Source organism: Cinclus cinclus, chromosome 19 (genome assembly GCF_963662255.1).
Source record: "Cinclus cinclus chromosome 19, bCinCin1.1, whole genome shotgun sequence".
Taxonomy (NCBI): Eukaryota; Metazoa; Chordata; class Aves; order Passeriformes; family Cinclidae; genus Cinclus; species Cinclus cinclus.
In genome coordinates this window covers 3,164,242-3,187,012 of record NC_085064.1, presented here as the reverse complement: position 1 = coordinate 3,187,012, position 22,771 = coordinate 3,164,242, and the positions used below count along the sequence as shown (strand labels likewise).

Genomic DNA, 22,771 nt, shown 5'->3' with positions numbered 1-22,771 from the left:
AACCCTCCTTAGTTGGGGGTCAGCCAGGGAGGGAGCAGCAGTGAGTTCTGGGCCAGCCAGGACCAGAATCAGCAAAAAATTACTGTGGGAGTAAAAAATTATCTGGGGTCTTGTTTGTCATCCAGACAGAGATGGCAGAGGGTTCAGATTAAATCAGATTATGTTGCTGTAGCAGTGAAATTGCAGCTGTGATCTGGGCATTCACTGCTTACATTTGTTTGTTCTTTTCATTATCCCTCAAGACAGAAGTTTCATCTCATTTCAGACAAGGAGCACAGATGAAATATCAGCTGGAACCGCCTTTGCTGTTCCTGCCCATCCAACCAAGAGTCATCAGCAGCTAAATAAAACCTCAGTGGGCTCGGTTGGAGAGCTCTGGGTGTGACCTGCCTGTTTTTCTGTTTCCAGGGGGAGAAGGGTCCCCAAGGACCAGCTGGCCGGGATGGCATCCAGGGCCCCGTGGGACTGCCAGGCCCAGCAGGTCCTGTTGGGCCTCCAGGAGAGGATGGAGACAAGGTGGGGACAGCAGCTCCTGCTGCGTGGGGTCACTCTGGCAAGGAACTGGGCAGCGTTTCCACCGTGGTGCATCCCACAGTTGGGTGGGATGTGCTGCTGGAGGATTTTTATGGAACTCACAGTCCCGTGGGATGAGCAGCAGCAGATGGGGCTCCGTGTGCTCTTCCAGCCACAAAATGCCCTGAAATCCAGTTTGCCTCTCCCAAACCCATAGAAGGTGTCTGCCCACAGATGGCCAGCCTCTCCAAATTAATTCCCTTTGTCCCCTCTCTCATTAAACCCCTCTGGACTGAAATATTCCCAGGAAAGATCAGCCGGGACAAATCCCTCGTGGTTGCTCAAAAGACCTGCAAGATGCAGCCCAGGAGCTGTGGGATGGAAAAGGGTTTGGTTGCACCTGGAGTGGCCAAATCTCTGGAAGGATTCAGCCCACTCTGGCATGTCCCTGTGGGATTTGTGATGAGGGTGCACACACACAGGGCTGCTGGGACGCTGGGATATGGAAGTGGTGAGGGATTAATGTTGTCCCTTTGTTCCTGGCAGGGTGAGATCGGGGAGCCTGGACAGAAGGGCAGCAAAGGTGACAAAGGGGAGCAGGTGAGTGCGGGGGACTCTGCTGGAGCTGCTTCTCTGGAGTGTGGCTCATGGTGTGACTGGCTGGAAATAGAAATGAAATTTATATCGTTTTCTAATGTTGATTCATCTTCTCTGCTTCATCAAATACCCACATGATGTAAAAAAAGAATGAGAGGCTCAAGTGGGAGCCTCCATCTCCCGGGAACACTGAGATATTTCCACATCACCCACCTAGCATGGAAATATCTGTGAAACATGGGCAGTGTTGCCATCAAAGTTGGGTCGGTGGCTGAAGTTCCCGCTCTGATTTAGTTGAAAATGTCTCTGCTCATGACAGAGGGGTGGACCAAGAGACTTTTAAAGATCGCTTCCAACCCAAACCATCCTGTAATTCTGTGGTAATTCCAGATCCACACCCTTCGTGCATGGCCCAGAGCCTGAGGAGCCCGAGTTACCCAGGAGTTAGGGCTGAGTGCTGACATTGCTTTGCTGCAGCAAAAATGTGTTTGGATGTGTCTGCTCTCCACTGGCACCAGGGCTGAGGAATGCTGGGGTGTCCAGGGAGACCTGACCCTGTTCTCCATCTCTCTTTTGGGAATTAATGCGGTTTTAGTGGAGATAGTGTTGAAGGAATTCACTTTTTCCAGGTGAATTTGTCACTCTGCTCCTAACACTGATATTTCTTTTTTTGGACAGGGTCCCCCAGGCCCCACTGGTCCCCAGGGTCCAATTGGTCAGCCTGGCCCAGCTGTGAGTATCACCCCCCTCCCCCCCCCCCCCCCCCCCCCCATTCGCAGACATCCCTTTTCTTTTTTTTTTAATCTTTTTTTATTCCCCAGAAAAACCTCCTGGGAAGCACTGGAACGATTCCTGCCTGGCACAGGGAGTGCTGGGATGGGGTTTGTGTGACCCCACATCTCTCCTGGGCTGATCAAACCCTTTTCTTGTAGGGAGCTGATGGAGAGCCTGGCCCCCGAGGCCAGCAGGGTCTCTTTGGTCAGAAAGGTGACGAAGGACCCCGAGGTTTCCCCGGTCCCCCCGGCCCTGTGGGCTTGCAGGTAATCGGCAGCATCCAGGGAGGGGTTAGGGTGATGGGAGCTGGGGCTCAGCTGAGATGTTCACAGCTAAAACTCATCCTCTGCACCTCCACAGGGCCTGCCTGGACCACCTGGGGAGAAGGGAGAAACGGGTGACGTTGGGCAGATGGTAAGGGGCTTCCACATTGCTTTTGTCCTCATTGACATTGCTCCGGGAACCCATCTGAGATTTGTCCTCCTTTTCTCTCAGGGTCCACCAGGCCCACCGGGACCCAGAGGTCCATCTGGGCCACCAGGAGCAGATGGTCCCCAGGGTCCTCCTGGGGGAATAGGAAATCCTGGTGCAGTAGGAGAGAAGGTAAAGCAGAGTTTGCTGCGGCGCTCGTGCGGTGGCTTTGCCGTGCCAGCAGAAAACTGCAGAAATGTGAATATTTCCATCCTGTTCTTCCCTGTGCAGGGTGAACCTGGGGAATCTGGTGAGCCTGGTCTCCCCGGTGAGGTTGGCCTGCCGGTAAGTGCTCCCTGGGATGTGCCAGAGAGGTGGGGATGTTGATGGGACAGCAGGGACTGAACCAACCCTGTCCTGGGTTTGGGTACTGATGACACATTGCCACGTTCCTGGGTATTTATAGGATCACGTTTAGTCACCAAATCTGGGCTACCCACGGCTGAACACCATGAGCACCACTCAGTCCTTGTGGGAAGGGACTGTTAAATCATGTCCTTGTGTTTGGAGACACAAATAGAGCTTCTCTATTCTCGCTCAGAATTGATTAAAGGATAATTACAGATCAGTAGGGTGGTTTTGTTTTTTTGGGTTTTTTTTCCCCTGGATAATAAAAGTGGGGTTTTTTTTCTTCCTTTACAGGGCCCTAAAGGTGAAAGAGGTGAAAAGGGGGAAGCAGGTCCCTCTGGTGCTGCTGGTCCTCCTGGCCCCAAAGGCCCACCAGGTGATGATGGCCCCAAAGGCAGCCCTGTAAGTACCCCCTCCATCCTTCCTTGCCTTGCCAGCAGAGATTTCTGCATGAAAAAATGGTCCCAGAGATATCTGTGGAAATTCAAAATAGTTTCCTAACCATGGAATTGCTCCTCTGGTGATCCATGTTCTCAGCCCCCTTCTTAAGGGTGCTGATGAAGGAAAGAGCCAGCTGTACCATATTTCCCAGAAATCCTGGAATTCTCATTGCTTTTTGCAAGCTGTCAGGAATCTCACCCCATGGAGAGGAGCTGCACTAGGGTCACTTTGTGTTTATGGCTTTCCAAGGTCTTCTGCACCACAGCAGAGCTTCCAAAACAGGATCAAGGAGATTTATTGGATTTGGGAGCTGTACCTGCACACCCAGCTCCCTGCTGCTGCTAATTCCTACAGCTCTGGTGAAGCCAGTGGAGCTCTGCTGATCTTAGCAGGGGACAATGGTACAGGGTTTATCTCTCAGGCTCCTCTGATGCCTGAAACTGATGATGAGATAAGGCAAGATGGCACAAAGAAGCAGAGGAGGCAGGGGAGTTTAGTCATCCCTCAAACAGATGGGATTTGGGATAGCTGTGATGGGTTGCAGGCTGCTTCTGGAATCATGTGAAGCACCTGACAGACATCGTGTGGGGAAGAGTGGTGAAGCGTTTCAGTCATTAAACGCTCTGAGAGGCTCTTCCTGTGCAAAATGTCACACATTTGCAAAAGCAAAACCTTCCAACCTGCACGTTCCCAAAGCTGGAAGGTTTCTGCTGTCACCCAGCCGAAGGATTTCTGAAAAGCTGGGATGGAAGTGCCAGCGTTGCCTTTGGAGCTCTGGTAGTCAGGATGCAGATCTGGGCTGGCTGGGACAGGGTGGAAACACTGCAGCTGCAAAGATGGGTTGTGATTGTGGAAATTGGGATTTTACTCCTGAGGGTGGCTCCCCGTGTTGTCACTGGTCCTCTCCAGGTGCAACATCTCCAACTTGGGAATGTTCTCCTCTCTTTGCAGGGCCCAGTTGGTTTCCCTGGTGACCCTGGTCCTCCTGGAGAGCCTGGCCCAGCTGTAAGTGTTGGTCTCGCAGGGCTTCCTCGTCCTGCTGTGGTGGAACTCAACTGTGCTGCTCATTCCCAGCAGCTCGCCTGGCATTTCCTCTGCTCAGCTCCACTCACACCCTAAAAACACCTCCTTGTTCCTTTTCCCCTCCTTTTTTAGGGTCAAGATGGTCCCCCTGGTGACAAAGGTGATGATGGTGAACCTGGACAGACTGTGAGTACCTGTGGAGATGGGAGCTGTTCCCCACGGTGCCCACGGCTCTGTGTCAGCTCCAGGGACACCGAGCCTCTCATTCCCACCAGGATTTCCCAGGGGGAATTGCCCATTGAGGATTTCATTCCCTCCTGTGTCATCCATCCATCCATCCATCCATCCATCCATCCATCCATCCATCCATCCATCATCCATCATCCATCATCCATCATCCATCCATCCATCCATCATCCATCCATCATCCATCCATCCATCCATCATCCATCCATCCATCCATCCATCCATCATCCATCCATCCATCATCCATCCATCCATCATCCATCCATCATCCATCCATCATCCATCCATCATCCATCCATCCATCCATCCATCCATCATCCATCCATCCATCCATCCATCCATCATCCATCCATCCATCATCCATCCATCCATCCATCCATCATCCATCCATCCATCCATCCATCCATCATCCATCCATCCATCCATCATCCATCCATCATCCATCCATCCATCCATCATCCATCCATCATCCATCCATCCATCCATCATCCATCCATCCATCCATCCATCCATCATCCATCCATCCATCATCCATCCATCCATCATCCATCCATCATCCATCCATCATCCATCCATCATCCATCCATCCATCCATCCATCCATCATCCATCCATCCATCATCCATCCATCATCCATCCATCCATCATCCATCCATCCATCCATCCATCCATCCATCCATCCATCCATCCATCCATCCCTCCCTCATCCCTCCCTCCCTCCATGGATCCCTGGAGGTCTGGCTGCTCTTTCCCACATCCCAGGAGCACTCATGGCTTGTTCCCCTCCCCTCTCTCCCTGCAGGGTTCCCCTGGGCCCACGGGAGAGCCAGGCCCCTCCGGACCCCCTGGCAAAAGGGTGAGTTGGTTGTTCAGGAAGATTTTCCCAAATGCATTTCTATTAACTTTTTAAAAACTCATGTTGTTACTAAGTCTGCAATAAATGCTGTGTAAATACTATGTAAAATAAGTGATAATCTAAAAAAAAATAAAATTATGTACCATCCACAGCCACTGGAAATTGATGGGAAGATGCCAGGCAAATCACATGGATTTTTTAAAAAGATGTTAACAGCCCAAAGAAAATCCAAGGATGAGGTTTTTCCTGCTCTTCCTGCTTTGCTGGCAGAACCCAGGGATTCATTTAGCAAGAAGCTAATTTAAAAAGCTTTTCAGGGATATTTGTCTCCATTTTGTCTCCTTCCCTGGGGCTGGAGCATCATTTTGCTAATTCCAATGGACCATTGCAGATCAGCAGGATCTGATTGTGTTTTCCATCTAATCTGGGCTTTCTTTAGGGCCCTCCTGGTCCAGCTGGTCCTGAAGGAAGGCAGGGAGAGAAAGGAGCCAAGGTGAGAACTGAATGGGATTTCACTTGTGCTATGTCCTTGCTCCCACTGCCAAGGCAGGGAGTTTACTTTGCTGCATTTTACAACAAATTAGCCCGAATTTGGGGCCATTGGCCTTGGATGTTTCAGCCCTTAACAAGCTCTGTGGAGATAATTAGGGCTTGGTAAGGTCATGGGAATGTTTTCCTTCGTTTGAAACATCCAAGTGCTATATTTGGCAATTTAATGTGTTGTAAATAATGGGGTGTGCACAGCGCCGTGCCCTTTCCCAGGGCAGACACGGCTTTAATGGGCTGGGATTGTTTGGGTGGGAGCACAGGGGAAATGGAGGTGGGAGTGGAAATTACAGATCCCGTAGTGGCAGCACAGGGGAGGGAGGATGGATGAGTGGATGGAGAGCCAAAGGGTGGTTCCTGCTGGAATCCGGGCAAGGAATTGGAATCTCCTGGAGACTGGAGTTTGGAGAGTGCCTGAGGAGGAGGGAGCAGCAGGAAAATCAAGGAGCAGAAAGTTCCCTGTGCTTTGTGTGGATCTGCATCCACCCTGTGACATCCTGGCACCATCTCACAAAATCAGCTGATGTCCCAACACAAATCCAACCCCCTGCCTCTTCATCCAGGGGGAAGCTGGTTTGGAAGGACCTCCTGGGAAGACTGGACCCATTGGACCCCAGGGTGCTCCAGGGAAGCCCGGCCCCGATGGCCTCCGTGGGATTCCTGGTCCAGTTGTGAGTATTCCCAGTTTGGGAAAGTTCAGGTTTGTTCCTGTATCCCACCTGCTTGGAAGATGCCTTTTCCCAGTGTTCTCTCCGTGCTGGAATGCCTGACAGCAGATAAAACATATTTCATGGCAATAATGGAATGGTGAATATCATCTCCCACATGTTTCATTTGAGTCTTGGTTCTTCAGCCACTCTCCAGGAGTGATTTTCCTTGACCCACAAAGTCCCTTTTCCAGCAGCGATTTGAGCACGGAAGGAACATAAATCCTTCTGCTTTTGCCATCTGTGAAAAGCCAGGACAAACATTCCCTGGCACAGGTGAATAATCAGAATATTCCCAGCTGGGAGCACTGCTGTCACTGGGAATGAGGGAATTGCACCTTTTTTCCAGGGTGAACAAGGTCTCCCGGGATCTCCTGGCCCAGATGGTCCTCCAGGCCCAATGGTATGTCCAGATCATCCAATTCCAGGAGTTCTTGCACTGGAGAAATGAGTGTGACACTAATTCATTCCTTCTTTTGTTTTCCCCCTGTGTCCCAAAGGGCCCTCCGGGTTTGCCTGGTCTGAAAGGAGACTCTGGTCCTAAAGGAGAGAAGGTGAGAACCCACACAGGATCCTATTTCCTGGTCCCTGCAGGGGTGTGGGGGACAAATGGCACTGCAGAGGGCGGGACAAGGCTGGGGAGTGTCCCCAGCTCCAGGGACAGCTTCAGAGGAGAGCTGGAGCACTCTGAGTGTGCCCCAAGGAGCTGAGCTGTGGGGGAGTCTGGAGGTGCAGAGCCCTGCCCCATTTTTGGGGTGATTCTCTACCCTATAAACATTTCTGTCATATATATTTTTATATTTTATAACCCCAGGGAATGAGCCGCTGCTCCAGTGCAGAGGTTCTTTCTACAACTGTAGCATTTTCTGCTGTAAAAATCTTCTCCACTCTGCCACTTCCACATGTCAGGGATTGCTACAAACTCCTTTCACCTCGCTCAGATATCTGGATCTAGAAACGTCTCTGCTTTCTCCAGTCAGAAATCCTAATTAACATCTGCTGTTTTCCCCCAGGGTCACCCAGGTTTAATTGGTCTTATTGGACCGCCAGGAGAGCAGGGAGAAAAGGGTGACAGAGGTCTCCCAGGCCCCCAGGGCTCAGCAGGACCCAAAGGAGAGCAGGTAAATACTCCATAAAATAAAATTCCTTCCTGGAATGTGCTTTGGAGCATTGCAACCTCGAGGAGGTGCAGCATAGCAGAGATGGGCAACCCTGGATCCTGGGCAGTTTTTGAGGGATATTTTCTGTGTTCATGTGGTTTATTCTATGTGTCAAATATGGATCTGCTCCAAAACGACCCATTTTAGTGGGAAGCAGATTCTCAAGGGTCATATGAAAGAGTTCAATAGAGATGGTGCCATTAAATATTCATCTCAAGGGCTGATTTTTTCGAAGTGTGACCCTAAATAAGACAGGAGCTTCCTTATCCATGCTCTAGATTGGACTTGAATCCCCCAAAACTGGGTGGTCACCTGTGAGCAGATTGGATGTGAAATTTTAGGCCGGAATTGCAGATCAATATTATTTTGCTGTTATCTTTTAGGGAATCACAGGTCCTTCTGGACCCATCGGACCTCCAGGGCCCCCAGGATTGCCGGTACGTGACATTCCATGACCTTGGAATTCCCTGGGAGCTGCACAAGCCCTCAGGAGCCACTTTGGTGCTCCCAGGAATGCCCAGCACAGCCCTGGCTGTAGGAGGATGTTGGTCTGTCCCCACCCTGTTTCCTTCCCCCTTTCTTTTGGAATATCCACAATCCCATGGGGATTTCTTGCCTTTTCCTCTTTTTTTTTTCTGATTTTTATCACTTTTTTTGCATGCCCAAAGGCCCTGGGTTGCCCAGCTGAGAGTCCTGAGCCCAGAGCTGGGATCAGCCCCACATTCCAGGAATCACCCAGCGGTTTTCCCAGTCCCCACTGGGGCAGGAGTGTGGAGTTCTGCCCCAAAACCTTTTTGTCTCTTGGCAAATAAAAGCAACACCCAGCTCAAGTGGATGGGGGAAATAGAAATAGAAAGGGAGTAAATGTTTTTAACATTCCCTTTCTGAATTCCCTGCTTGGAACTGAGCTGACTCCTTTCTGTACCTGTCTCTCCACAGGGTCCACCTGGTCCCAAAGGTGCTAAAGGCTCATCAGTGAGTATGGGCACAGCTGAAGGAAGGGGCTGAGGGGTTTTTACTGAGTGTAAGACACTGGGACTCCCCTCATCACTAAAATGAATGCAATTAGCAGAGAGGACTTAGCAAACTCTGCCTAAGCCCAGGGATGATAACTGGGCAAGGTTTCTGTGCCACAACTGCACTTCCCTGAAGAGCAGAGCAGCAGAGATCACAAGGAGCAATCCAGTGCTCAGTCCTGAGGAGAAAAGCTGCTGCTGGAGAGTGGAGGGGATTAAAAATAGCTCGTGAAAAAAGGGAGGTGGGAAGCTGGAAAGTGAAGAGCTCGGTGAGAAGGGAGACTCTGGAAGTTCGTGGTGCAGACCTGCTGTGCAGGCAGCTAAAAATTCCTCTTTTGGGCAACTTCTTCGTGTCTTTTTGCCATCCAGAATTCGATGTTTTATTAATTTGAAGGTTTTATTTGACTTGCAAAACTGTTGGGTTGGTTCGGAGAGTTAAGGATTTTATGTGTTTTATGCATTCTGTAGGAAGCATAAGAAAAATCTGACTGTAACTCCAGGTGTTTGATCTTTTCCTTTACCAAAAAATTACCAAAAATACCGGGGTTTTTTGGGATGCGGGTACAGGGAGACTCCTCTTGTGTGCCTGAAGGGACAAAAATGAATTTTCAGGTATAGCTAAAATAATGTTTGGGAAATGATAGAAGTACCAGGTGAATTCTCTTGAATGACTCCTGATTTTCCCTTGTTTTTCCATCCAGGGCCCCACAGGTCCAAAGGGTGAATCAGGTCTTCCTGGACCCCCAGGACCTCCTGTAAGTAGAACCCATGAGGTGAAAGCATGAAATGAGGTTCAGACTTTGTGGGTGCTGGAATTTGGGAAGCAGAAAAAAAAAAATAAATCTCTGGACAAAGATTCCTTACCAATGCTAGCAATGGGTTGGAATTTCTTGGAGACACTGGGAGAGAAAGAAGGATGGGAAGGGAGGAGTTATTAAAGGGAAGAGGACAAGAAGGTGGAAAATGTTAAATCCAGAGGTTTTATCAGCACCATCCACGGCCGTTCTCCATGCCCAATGTGTATTTTGGGATGTTGCTGCTTTGTCCATCTCTCCTGTCCTTTTCCCAGTGGAATGAGAAGTTGTATCCTTTTTTTTTTTTTCCCCCAAAAAATCAGGGTCCTCCTGGAGAAGTCATCCAGCCCCTACCCATCCAGGCTGCCAAGAGGACCAGGAGGAACATTGATGCCAGCCAGCTGCTGGACGAAGGCAACACCGACAATTACATGGACTATGCTGATGGCATGGAGGAGATTTTTGGCTCCCTGAATTCCTTGAAACTGGAAATCGAGCAGATGAAGCATCCCTTGGGCACTCAGCACAACCCAGCACGCACCTGCAAGGACCTGCAGCTCTGCCACCCTGATTTCCCAGATGGTGTGTCCTGGGAGAGAGGGAGCGTGGGGATTTCTGAATGCACAAGTGAGGGGTGGAAGAGGAGGAATTCGGGGAGTCCGTGGGGGATGTGGCTGGTGGAGAAGGAATATCCAGAGTTGGGCTGGATATCTTTGGACAGCCCTTCCAGCTGAAGTGTTCTGTTCTAAAAATGGGCATGTGGGATGAAAAATCTTCCTCAGCTGGCACCAGAGCATGATCAGCTTTTAAAAACTCCATAGAAATAATAACCCAAGAGAGGTGAGACGTGCCAGGTGAGGAGGATGCTGAAGTGCCCTCTGACCTGATCCTTTCTGCTCTTCTCTCCCCTCATCCAGGTGAATACTGGGTTGATCCCAACCAAGGGTGTTCCAGGGACTCTTTCAAAGTTTACTGTAATTTCACAGCTGGTGGAGAGACCTGCATCTTCCCTGATAAGAAATCTGAAGGAGTAAGTCCACACCACCTTTGCTTTCCCCTCTGTCCTGGTGGTGGATGGTTTCCTGATATGAATATTCATAGACAGCCAATTTCAGGGGGATTGAACAGGATCAAAGATCCAGAATGTTCCTTTGTCATACATTACCTTCTAAAATAATATGGAATATGTTGACAAAGAGAAAATCAGATTTAAGCTGTGATTTGGGACAAACCTCTCATGATTTCCCAGGCATAATAAATGCTAAAACCTTAATTTTTGGAACTTTGCTGTCCAAAGCAGGAGTGTGTGTTGGTGCCGGAATTGGGAGCTCTGTTTAACTCCTTCTCTCCCACAGCCCTGCTCCACTGCCTGCATGCCCAAGCCTCCCTGATTCCCCTCCCTGTGTCTCCAGGCAGAGCAGATAAATGTTTACCTCCTGTCATTTTTCCTGCTGTTCCTTGTGGGTAAATGATCCTAAATGATTGCAAGCGGGCTCAGAGCTCTCCCTGGCACTGCTGCACAAGGTTGATGAAATTATTTGTGTGATGATGCTCTTAGCTCAGACATACCCATCATTTTTGTCCTGTATCCCTGCACTCTGTTTTCCAGAGCTGCTCTTCCTGCTGCCTGGGGACCAGCTGTGGCACTGGCCAAGCAGAAACACAACAATTCAGCCTGGGGGAGCTGTGCCAGTGTCACAGTTGTGCTCCAGCTGTGACAAAGCTGAGCCATTCTCCTGCTGCATTTCATCCACCAGAAATGTGTGTCAGCACAGGACAAATCACACGCCACATAAATCCTCCCCGAGTTTTTCTTGGGGCTGTTTAAAGAGGAGATGGATTTCCTCTTCCTTTGCATCAATGTGCTGTGTTTTTCCTCAAAATTTGACAGCTCAAAAAGCAGAGTATGGCCACAATCCTGCAGGGGCTTGAGTTCTGGCTGTGCTGGTTCAACAAGAGGCTCTGTGGAGCTGCAGCACACCTCAAACAAAAATTCCACTCTTGGATCCATAACAAAAAGCTTCTCCCATCCACAGGGATGCAAGTAGCCACCACCCCAGCCCTGGGTGGTGATTCAGTGGGTTTGTGGGGAGCCACAGCAGAGTTTTAGCTGTGGCTCCTCTCAGCTCATCCCTCCCCCAGCACAAACCCTGGGGTTTGCTCTGCAAAGGGAAGGACAATCCTGTTGTTTTTGGAGAGATTTCCAGCACGAATGAGGGAGCTGTGGGAGGCTGAGGGAGCAGACACGCTCCTTCCTTGTGCTCTGACTCAAAAAATCTGCTTCAGCTGCTGAGCTGGGGCTGCCTTAAGGATGCTCTGGTGGCTGATTCCTTGTCCAGGTCACCCCTGTGTCACTCTGGGTACCTGGAGCTCCATCCTGTGTGTGCAGCACCTCGAACACAGCAGGCAGGCAGAGGCTTTTCCTTGATCACCTCCTTTGCCTTTCCCGGCCCCACAGCCCCTGGATTTGGCATTAGAGAGGCACCAGGCTTCTCCAGCACCAGCACTGCCCTCCACACGAAGATCAATACACCTTTCCCTTTCTCCCCTCTCTGTCTTTCCTTTTAATTTTCCTGCCACTGCTGGATTTGCATCCCAAGTTCCTTGGAGGCAGAGATAGCCCTTAGCAAAGGCTGGTGCCAGAGCAGCATCACTCCTCCTCTGCTTCACAGCCACCCTCTGCTCTCATTTCTGATGTATAAAGATTTCAAAAAAAAATTAAAGCAAGTTGGACATTTTCAATAAGGCATACATACTCTGGAATGAAAATAACCTTTTTTAATTTTGATTTTTTTTTTCTTTCTCTCTCCCCTCCTTGCTGTCCACAAACTAGGCTAGAATTACTTCCTGGCCCAAGGAAAACCCAGGCTCGTGGTTCAGTGAATTCAAGCGGGGTAAACTGGTAAGAAGCATCCTGGTGCTTGCAGTTTCCTTTAACCCCCTGTCATATTTTACAGAGTAAAATGGCTCGTTGGCCCAAAGAACAGCCTTCCACATGGTATAGTCAATACAAGCGGGGGTCCTTGGTAAGTGGCTAACCCTGGCCCTGAATCAGAGCTTGTCACCCGCTTTGGTATGGCCACACTGCTGCCCTCTGCATGCTGGACTAACCCCCCTGGCAGGCACATGGAAGTGTTTAAGGTGGAATACTGAGAGAGATCCCAAAAGCACTGCAGTGCTTCATTCCAGTCTGCCTCACTGGGAACGTGGGAGCTGAGCTCTGCCCGGTGTTAGGAGGGGACACGGGGGGGTCCTGAGAGACCCTGGGGCAGGTTTGGCTTAACAGAGCCCTGCAGGTGTTCTGCACCCCACAGGGAGTGCTCCATCCCACAGGGAGAGCTGCATCCCACAGGGAATGCTCCATCCCACAGGGAGAGCTCCATCCCACAGGGAGAGCTCCATCCCACAGGGAATGCTCCATCCCACAGGCAATGCTCCATCCCACAGGGAATGCTCCATCCCACAGGGAGTGCTCCATCCCACAGGGAATGCTCCATCCCACAGGGAATGCTCCATCCCACAGGGAGTGCTCCATCCCACAGGGAGTGCTCCATCCCACAGGGAATGCTCCATCCCACAGGCAATGCTCCATCCCACAGGGAATGCTCCATCCCACAGGGAGAGCTCCATCCCACAGGGAATGCTCCATCCCACAGGGAATGCTCCATCCCACAGGCAATGCTCCATCCCACAGGGAGTGCTCCATCCCACAGGGAGTGCTCCATCCCACAGGGAGTGCTCCATCCCACAGGGAATGCTCCATCCCACAGGGAGAGCTCCATCCCACAGGGAGAGCTCCATCCCACAGGGAATGCTCCATCCCACAGGGAGAGCTCCATCCCACAGGGAGAGCTCCATCCCACAGGGAGTGCTCCATCCCACAGGGAGAGCTCCATCCCACAGGGAATGCTCCATCCCACAGGGAATGCTCCATCCCACAGGGAGAGCTCCATCCCACAGGGAGAGCTCCATCCCACAGGGAATGCTCCATCCCACAGGGAGAGCTCCATCCCACAGGGAGAGCTCCATCCCACAGGGAGAGCTCCATCCCACAGGGAATGCTCCATCCCACAGGGAGAGCTCCATCCCACAGGGAGAGCTCCATCCCACAGGGAGTGCTCCATCCCACAGGGAGAGCTCCATCCCACAGGGAATGCTCCATCCCACAGGGAGAGCTCCATCCCACAGGGAGTGCTCCATCCCACAGGGAATGCTCCATCCCACAGGGAGTGCTCCATCCCACACAGAGAGCTGTTGCTGTCTCCTCATCGGGGCCCATTTTGTGTGTCCCCACGTTGCTGTCCCCTTGTCACTGTCCCCAGCAGTGTAGCCTTACCCCAAGAGATCCCTAAAATCATGCTCCAGCCTGGAGCTGGGCACGGTGCTGTCACCCAGGGGGTGGAGCTGCACATCCCTGACCTCTCCAGCACAGGTTTTCCCAGAAGATTTTGTTTCCCATATGGAGATGAACCACACTGAGGATTCCCATGCTGTCCCCAGTGCTTGGGAGAAGCAAAGTCATTTATTTAATGGAAAATTCCCAGCCCAGCCTGGTGGGAAGGAATTTGACTGAGTCACAATTAAGGATTTTTTTTTTTCACGGGGAAGAGCTGTTTTAAGGTCAAACAATATTTGATGTCAGCAAGGCACAAACCAGGAGAAGCTCTGGTTTCTTGTCTTGTAGCAGGACATTCCCACAGAGACCCAGCCCTGGACAGGGATGTCCCATTTGTGTCTGAAGCCACAGAAACGTCCCCCTGGTGCATCAGTTCTGCACAATTAGTGGGATGCACGTAACGAGCTCAGTCAAACCAGGAGAATTTGGGAACAGGCAAATATTTCATGGACAAACCCAAGCTGCCCAGGGGCAGGAGATGCTCTGCTGTGTCCCATTGAGTTGTCCCCTCCCCAGGGCAGGGGGATCCTGTGGTGCCCCAATTTCCACCTTAAAGAGCAAACAGCCCAAGGCCCCGTGTCGTTTCCCACGTTTGCTGCATTCCATCGCCACTAAAACACGTTTTGCTCTGATTCTGCCCTCGAGGAGGACACGGCTTCTGGGGCTTCTCTGCATCATCAAATCAGGCTGCAAAGCCAAGGCTTCAGCCTCGTGGCTCCTTGGAGGGCAGCTACTCCAAGCTTAATTACAGAGCACTTCATCAGTTAATGTTCCAAGTACCTCCACTCTCCATCTCCCCTGCTGCTCTTTTCCCCAGCTCTGTTAGAGGCTCACTTGCCAGCCTAGAGCTTAGGGCTTACTCTTTTTTAGATAAAAACATTTCTGGTGCTACTTGGAGCTCTTTGTTCCATCTTTTTGTGTTGTCATTTTCTTGCTTTTTCTTTTTTTTTTTTCTTTTTTTTTTTTACCTGTCCTGCTTTTTCTATTTGGTAAAATGAAAAAAAAAAAAGAAGCCACCAGTATATGGAAGACCTACCTAAGCAAACCACAAAACAATCAAACACACAGGCCATGAAAGTTTTATTCATTTATTTTAAGATCAGCTCTGATTTTGCCTGAGTACTTGGAGAACCATTGAGGAGATATTTGCTGAAATTTGACTTTGAGCTCCCCTCTGGGTACAGCTCTGCTCCTGTTACTCCATGGAGAAGGTCCTGGTGTCTTGAGGGGCTGAACCTTTGGGCAACCCCAAAGCTGAGGGGAAGATTTCCAGCGCTGTCCCTATAAATCCTGGGATTGCACAGCTGGGCAGATGCTGCCTTCCTTCTACAGACACCTGAAGTAAGAGGGGTGCAGTAAATATGAAACACAACCAAACCAGCTGGGTTTGATGCTCCCACAGCATCATTAATCAATTAATCAATCCTTACCTTTCCTCAGGGTGCAGCTGAGCTGTGTTCAAAGGGATAAGAGGCTTGCAGATGTTTTCTCTGCTTCCCTTCTGTGTGTGTTACACACAGTTCCCAGCAGCTCTAACGAGGCATCCCATCCCATCCCATCCCATCCCATTATCCCATCCCATTACCCATCCCATTATCCCATCCCATCCCATCCCATCCCATCCCATCCCATCCCATCCCATTATCCCATCCCATTATCCCATCCTATTATCCCATCCCAGCCATGTAGCACATACCAGCAAAGAAAAAAACAAAACAAAACAAAACAAAAAGATAAAAAGATTGGATTTTCCAACACTGAGCAAACATTTTGCACAAAACCAGCTCCCAGTGGCTCCAGTTGCAAAGCTGGAACAAAGCTTCACAAAATCTGCACAGGGTGATCAACAGAACACCCTTTAAAAGGCAGCCAGGCTGCAAAGCAAGCACTGGTTTGAAATAAAACCAGATAAGAGAAGGTCCTGCAGATCAGTAGTGCCACACTGGGGGTGTGACAAGTTCTTGGCATTTTTTTTGTCCCCTTCCTTCCACGTGCTGGTGGTTTTCTGGTAGCTCCTCCTGGCATGCGTGGCTCTCTCCTGGTCAGTCACATTTAACTCTCAGGAGGACAGTGCAGCAGCATCCTGACAACCGGTTGGTATCTTTATTTATTTGGATTCTCACTTTCAATTCCGTGTTTTATTGTGGTTACGAATCTCTTCTACTGTTTGCAGCCTGCACCACAACTCGAGAGTTCGTGGTACCCGGAGGAAATGCACGCTGGTTGGGTGCCTGTGTTTTTCTCCTGGTTGTTTCTAAAGAATCCCTCAGTCCATCCAGGGCAGTAGTTTGGAGATGCCACCTCAAGCACAGTCAGTTCATATCTGCAAAAACTCATTTTGTGGGCCATGGAAGTCCCACAAAAGTCCTGAATCCCCCAGGTGCTGGGATTTGGTTTCAATAATTTAATTTTTTTGTAGGAATATATTCTCCTGCACGGCAGAAAAAGGAGCCTGGTGGGTAGAATGGAGTAAATCTCAGTGTGTAAAACTGGGATTCACAATCTGTGCTCACAACAGGGCAGCAAATCCATTTTCCCTTCCCCTGAGCAGAGCTTTTCCAGCCAGGACAGCCCCCAGTCCTCACCAGCAGGGCCAGGATTGCTGCAGGGGAGTGCAAAGATTGCTTTAAACCCCAGGGTTTGGTACCCAGCAAAAACAAATGGGGAATACCCCGGGGTGTGCAGAACAAAACACCCCCAGCAGTCAGAAATTCGTGTCAGACAGGGCAGGAAAACAAAGCCCTGAACCCTCACAGAAATTCACTTTCTTCTGCAAAAGCTGGAGAAATGCGCTCAATATTGGCTTAAATTTGAGATACATCCTAAAATTTCCACCTTCTTGCAGCCAGGGATGAAATCCCCTTGCCCTTTTTGTTTTTTTCCTGCCTTCCTTAGATTTCATTTCTTTGCTCACACCCTCAACCCCATCCAGCAGGAGAACAGAAAGTTCCTGGGTGAGCAGAGAGGTGACAGTGGTGACAGTGGTGTCCCCCCATAGCCCCCAGCCCAGGACCAGAGTGTGTTCTGGTGACAGTGGTGTCCCCCAGAGCCCCCAGCCCAGGACCAGAGTGTGTTCTGGTGACACTGGTGTCCCCCATCCCAGGACCAGAGTGTGTTCTGGTGACAGTGGTGTCCCCCAGAGCCCCCAGCCCAGGACCAGAGTGTGTTCTGGTGACACTGGTGTCCCCCATAGCCCCCATCCCAGGACCAGAGTGTGTTCTGGTGACAGTGGTGTCCCCCAGAGCCCCCAGCTCAGGACCAGAGTGTGTTCTGGTGACACCGGTGTCCCCCATCCCAGGACCAGAGTGTGTTCTGGTGACAGTGGTGTCCCCCAGAGCCCCCAGCCCAGGACCAGAGTGTGTTCTGGTGACAGTGGTGTCCCCCATAGCCCCCAGCCCAGGACCAGAGTGTGTTCTGGTGACACTGGTGTCCCCCATCCCAGGACCAGAGTGTGTTCTGGTGACACCGGTGTCCCCCAGCCCAGGACCAGAGTGTGTTCTGGTGACACTGGTGTCCCCCAGCCCAGGACCAGAGTGTGTTCTGGTGACACTGGTGTCCCCCAGAGCCCCCAGCTCAGGACCAGAGTGTGTTCTGGTGACACTGGTGTCCCCCAGAGCCCCCAGCTCAGGACCAGAGTGTGTTCTGGTGACAGTGGTGTCCCCCAGAGCCCCCAGCTCAGGACCAGAGTGTGTTCTGGTGACACAGGTGTCCCCCAGAGCCCCTGGTGTGCTTCCCTGTCCCTCACTGCCCAGCGTTGTCCCTTCTCCACCTCTCCCAGCTCTCCTACGTGGACTCGGATGGGAACCCCATCGGGGTGGTGCAGATGACCTTCCTGCGTCTGCTGAGCGCCTCTGCCCGCCAGAACATCACCTACAACTGCTACCAGTCGGTGGCCTGGCACGATGCCACCACCAACAGCTATGACAAGGCCATCCGCTTCCTGGGCTCCAACGACGAGGAGATGTCCTACGACAACAACCCCTACATCCGACCTGCCCTCGACGGCTGCGCGGTACGTGGCTGCCCCTGCCCTTGGGGACACCTTGGGGACACCTTGGGGACACCTTGGGGACACCTCTGTCCCCCTCCTCTGCTTGGCCGGCATCGTCTTCCTCAGAGCGGATCGCGCCCAAATTTCCGGTGCTTCGGGGTTGTCCCGAACATGGGAGACATCACTTTGCTAAGTTGGAAAGAAATGATTCCGTGGGAATTCGTGATTCGAAGTCAGGGGAGGCTGCAGCACCTCCAGGAGTCAAATTAATCTGATTAATCCAATTTATCTGCCTAAAAATGCTGCTTTTAAAAGCCACCCTGTGTTTTTGCTCTTGCCCAGTTCTTCACACGGGGAGAGGCGAGCGATGGCGCCCAGTTGGGCAGGGAATGTGCAGGGTTTGATAAGAATCTTTTAAAACTGCTTTCAGAAATTCTCAGAGGCAAAGCAAGAAGGGTTTGGTTGGACTTTTTGTTCTTGCAGCCCCAGGAGGGCTCTGGGCCATGCTGCTCATGGGGTGCACAAGCACAGCCACGATTTCCAAAGGTGCCTCACATCCTCCCTTTTCTTCTAACTCCTTTCAGATGCTTGATTTGGGTTTAAACTCTGAAAATTCTGCCCTTGGGAGATAAAAATTTGGCAAAGCAGGTGCTGCCTGCATTTATTTTGAGCCCCAGCTTGCTGGTGTAAAAACATGCATAATTCCCACCCTCTGGAACTGCAGCACTTGGAGCCCACGGGACAGAAAGATTGAGATGTTTGACAGAAAAATCTCCTCATGTAATTTGAGATTGAAATGCTTCTGTTCTGGCACAAACAGATTTTTTTTTTTTTTACTGATGGAGCAATGAGGAAAATCAGATTAGAATTTTTAACACATTCCTGGAGGGGGAAAGGGCATCCAGCCCCCTTCTGGAAACACTCAGGAGAAGTTTGTCCTCAAGTTTTTCGTGTCTTCTGCTGACAAAACATCTTTGGAAAAAATGGCCTTCTCCTCCCTTACCCTGCTGAATCTCAGGGTTGCTGCAGGACCACATGCTGCACTTTTTAAAGTGGGTGAACCTCCAAAAAAACTCTATTTTTTTTGGGCAGATAAATTGGATTAATCTGCTGCCCTGGCAGATCATGCTGCCCAAAGCACAGGCAGGATATTTGAGATTTATCTGTTGACTTGAAGGAGTTTGGGATTTACAATAGATTCTCTACATTAAAAATTATTTTAGTCTGACTCTTAGACCCATAAAAAGGCTGTTAGGAATTTAGAGAACTCCACCAGGAGTTTAGAGGTGCTTCAGCTTCTTTTTTGTGAGTGGCTGCTACAACCCATCCAAATTGCTGGGCTCGGCTGTGCAGGGTTCATGGTCGGACTCGATGATCCTAAAGGTCTTTTCCATCCTCAGTGATTCCAGGATTGAGCCCTACCCTGTGGATTTCAGGTTGGGTTTCAGAAATTCAGATTTCATTTTTCATGCCCCACATGGTGTTGCCACAGAGGTCCTGTTGTGGTGGAGAGGCTGCTGAAGCCAGAGGAGCTCCAGGGCTGATGTTCTTCCCATTATTTGAACGTTTTTCCTGAACTTCCAGCCCTTTCTCTACAGCCTGTTCTTCCGAGCCTCACAAATCACAGGGAAATGTAGAGCCCAAAGCTGCTCCATAAATTCTCTCGTTTGTGCAGCTTTGAACGCCCTTGGGGGGCACTTCTGCTCTTCTAATAATGATTTTTATTTTGGAAAGAACTCCACGGCCACCAGGCATGATAAAAAGACAGCAGCACCTTGTGAATTCCATCAAACTTTAAATGTGATCTTTTCACTAATACATTCAAATTAAATTGCTCCCATTTGCCCAACAAGCCAGGCATGTCCTGGGGGAGGGAAAACAACCCTTCCACAGCCACAGTTTCTCCAGGCTCCCATTCCAGCTTGGAAATGTGCTGGAGCAGAGTTAGATTGTCATGATCTGCTTCTGCTCCAAGGTCTGGGCATCTCCCAAGGCTTTTTTCAGTGGTCACCTGAAGGTGTGTGGATTAAACACGCAAATAAATGTGTTTGGGTGGTGGTGACTCCGATTTGGGTCCAAAAAATTCCTGAGAAAAACCAACACGGTGTTCCCAGCAGAGTGGTGATTATTCATTTGTGCTGATGTTGGCTTGGAGACATCCTCAGAACTCCTCTTTCCCTCATTCCAGGCAAGGAAGGGCTACCAGAAAACCATCCTGGAAATCAACACGCCCAAAGTGGAGCAGGTCCCCATAGTCGACATCATGTTCAATGACTTCGGAGAAGCGGCACAGAAATTTGGATTCGAGGTGGGACCAGCTTGCTTCCTGGGCTAAAAGAGCCACCTGAACCTAGTCTCCAAATGAGCAACCTCGTAACCTCATTGCGCCATTTAATTAAAAACAAAACAAAAAAAAAGTGAAAAAAAGAAAAAAAAAAAAGGAGAGAAAAAAAAAGAATTCCTCGTCACGTGCACGGTCTGAAACTGGACAGCGATGGGTTATTATTATTTTTTTTTTCCCCTCCCCACCTATTTTGTCGTGCCCCTGGTTTTGCCCCCAGCCCCTCTGTGCCCCCTCAGCCGTTCCCAGGATGGATGTGGAATCTCATGACCAGCAGCCACACACGGAGACCTGGCCCTGTCCCTGCTGCCACCGCTGCTGCCCCGCAGCCACCGAGCCGAGCCCACCTCCAGCAAACTCCTCCTTCCTCCTCCTCTTCTTCTTCTCGCCAGGAAGCTTTTGTTTGTTCCTAAGGAAATAAAAAAAAAAAAATTAAAAAAAAAGGAAAAAACTTGAAGTTCCTCGTTGAAGTCCCAGCAGTCCTGGATCTGAAGCTCCTCAGAGGTTTTTTTTGCCTTCCACGAGGTTTGGATCAGCTCCAGCAAGGAGAAGCCATGGCCAATTCCAGAATTTTCCATGTTTCCTCCACTGAGTTTGCCTCATTCCACGTTTTCCAAAGCGCTGACTCAAGGTCACACTGGGCATCTCTTTGCCAGTGTCTTAAAGGTGCTTCTATTTTTGTACGTTTGTGAGTAAATATTTGTGTCGTGTTTTTATTTGAAATGTTGGAATGTTTCTGCCTTCAAACCATGCAAATGACCTTGTCTGTATTAAAGCCACCCCATCCCAGCCAAGCTCCCAGCTGGGAATGAAGACAGCAACTCCTGGCCCCGTTTCTGCCTCTTCCCAGCTCCAAACTGGGATCTGGAGGCCTTGGGATGACCCCCAGGATGAGCCACAGATGCCTTTTGGAATGATTCCTTTCCAAATGAGGAAATGAAAGCCATTTTTTTTTTTGAACAAATTTCCTACAAATCCCCTGATCTAAAAGCAGGATCTGCGTTGAGCCTCTGCCTTTTCATCCATTTGCTTATTTTAAATTCGTTCTTCTTTCTTTTCTTTCAGCATTCCTTTAAAATGGTAAGAATTAAACCTGAATTCATTCCCAGTGGCAGATTCCAGTGGCAGGGGAAATCCAATTGTCCTGTCTGAATATCAAGAATAAACAAAAAAAACAAAAAAAAACAAAAAAAAAAGAAGAAGAAGAAGAATTTTTCGAAAAGGTGCTTTTTATAGTTATTTTTACATTTCTCTGTGGTGCTATCTGACAACTTTAACACAACACTGGGGATACCCTGCCACTGGCCAATCTCCCACTTGGCTTTTTTTAGGCACATCCAGGCAGATTTTGGCTGCTGATAAATGCATGGCACCTTCTTATCTCTTCTGTCCAAATCCTGCTCCTCTCCTTCCTTGGATGGGCCCGTGTAGAAAAAAAGCATTAAATGTCCTTTTTATTATTATTATTATTATTATTTTTTGGTTTCCCCAAGGCTATCCATGCCTTTTCCTGGTGGGAAGCAGAGCAGATTGTCCTCAGTGGCTGAATATTTGTGGTGCTAATTTCTGTAGATGTTGGGTTTGCAATTGCTGCCCACCCAGCAATTTGCATTTTTCCTACTCTTCCCACTTTTTTTTTATTCCTTCCACGCCACCCAACGTGCTGACACCCTCTCCTTTTACCATTTATTTTTCCTCCTTGCCCGTTTTCCTTCTTCAGGTCTCTCAGCTGGAAAATAATTGTTGCAAGGTGGGGTGGGGTGTTTTTTTGTTTTGTTTTTATTTTTATTATTATTATTATTATTACTATTATTCTTTGGCCTGGAGCGTTCAGCTCAAGGGGGATTTTTCACCACGAAGGAAAAGACATCACATTTACTGTGAAAAAAAAGCCTATATATGATGTCTTTTCCTCCCTCCTGCCCAAATTGAGAGCAGCAGCATCTGAGGAAGGGAGGGAGCAGCAATGCCCGCGGTGCTTTTGGAGACCTGGAGGAGCTGTGTCCATCCCTCTCCCTTCTCCTCCCGTGCCTTCTCCCACTTAAGGGAATTTTAAAAAAAAAAAAAATCCCCAAAAGGTGCTACCCTAAAAAACTGCAGACTCCAGCAGCAGAGCAGTGAAAAGGAATTTAGGATAAGAAATAAAAAATTCAGCTTCTCACTCACCTTGGCAACAGAGGGAAGGGCAGGAAAGGTTGCACATCCCAGCAAAGCCATATCCTGATATTTGTCCACACCTGTGTGTCTGCCCAGGTCATGGGATTCTCTTCTCAATTTTCTCAACAAGGGAGCTTTTTGTTGTTTTTTTTTTTTCCCCTTTGATTTCTCTGCTTGAAGAAGAACAAAAAAAAAAAAAGAATAAAAATTTCCTCTGTTGAATTCCACAGTGTTGTAATTGTACTGAGCTCCAAACTGTTCCAATCCCCCCCCAGACCACTTAGCTACGGTATATTGCAATAAAATTACTACTTGTATTTGCAGACCTTCTTTTTGTGTAATTTTATTTCCCTCCTCCCCTTAATATATATTGACTTGAACAAATGTTGATAAGA

General features: G+C 49.5%; 1 protein-coding gene across 2 annotated transcripts in view; it reads left to right on the top strand.

Moving 5' to 3' along the window:
- The window catches only part of COL5A1 (collagen type V alpha 1 chain), a 139,870-nt gene extending 118,834 nt beyond the window's left edge, over positions 1 to 21,036 (top strand). The window contains exons 43-66 of one of the 2 annotated variants that reach the window (XM_062505913.1): positions 409 to 516; positions 1,060 to 1,113; positions 1,789 to 1,842; positions 2,043 to 2,150; positions 2,245 to 2,298; positions 2,380 to 2,487; positions 2,587 to 2,640; positions 2,998 to 3,105; positions 4,096 to 4,149; positions 4,300 to 4,353; positions 5,215 to 5,268; positions 5,708 to 5,761; positions 6,378 to 6,485; positions 6,871 to 6,924; positions 7,022 to 7,075; positions 7,535 to 7,642; positions 8,065 to 8,118; positions 8,621 to 8,656; positions 9,399 to 9,452; positions 9,815 to 10,073; positions 10,409 to 10,521; positions 12,449 to 12,517; positions 17,666 to 17,899; positions 20,067 to 21,036. In XM_062505913.1, coding sequence (XP_062361897.1) covers positions 409 to 516; positions 1,060 to 1,113; positions 1,789 to 1,842; positions 2,043 to 2,150; positions 2,245 to 2,298; positions 2,380 to 2,487; positions 2,587 to 2,640; positions 2,998 to 3,105; positions 4,096 to 4,149; positions 4,300 to 4,353; positions 5,215 to 5,268; positions 5,708 to 5,761; positions 6,378 to 6,485; positions 6,871 to 6,924; positions 7,022 to 7,075; positions 7,535 to 7,642; positions 8,065 to 8,118; positions 8,621 to 8,656; positions 9,399 to 9,452; positions 9,815 to 10,073; positions 10,409 to 10,521; positions 12,449 to 12,517; positions 17,666 to 17,899; positions 20,067 to 20,213 — 2,154 coding nt within the window. In that variant the 3' untranslated portion in view covers positions 20,214 to 21,036. Of the gene's footprint in view, positions 1 to 408; positions 517 to 1,059; positions 1,114 to 1,788; positions 1,843 to 2,042; positions 2,151 to 2,244; positions 2,299 to 2,379; positions 2,488 to 2,586; positions 2,641 to 2,997; positions 3,106 to 4,095; positions 4,150 to 4,299; positions 4,354 to 5,214; positions 5,269 to 5,707; positions 5,762 to 6,377; positions 6,486 to 6,870; positions 6,925 to 7,021; positions 7,076 to 7,534; positions 7,643 to 8,064; positions 8,119 to 8,620; positions 8,657 to 9,398; positions 9,453 to 9,814; positions 10,074 to 10,408; positions 10,522 to 12,324; positions 12,394 to 12,448; positions 12,518 to 17,665; positions 17,900 to 20,066 lie in introns of both variants that reach the window. The other variant, XM_062505911.1, reaches the window with a different exon arrangement.
- The last annotated feature ends 1,735 nt before the right edge of the window (positions 21,037 to 22,771 follow it).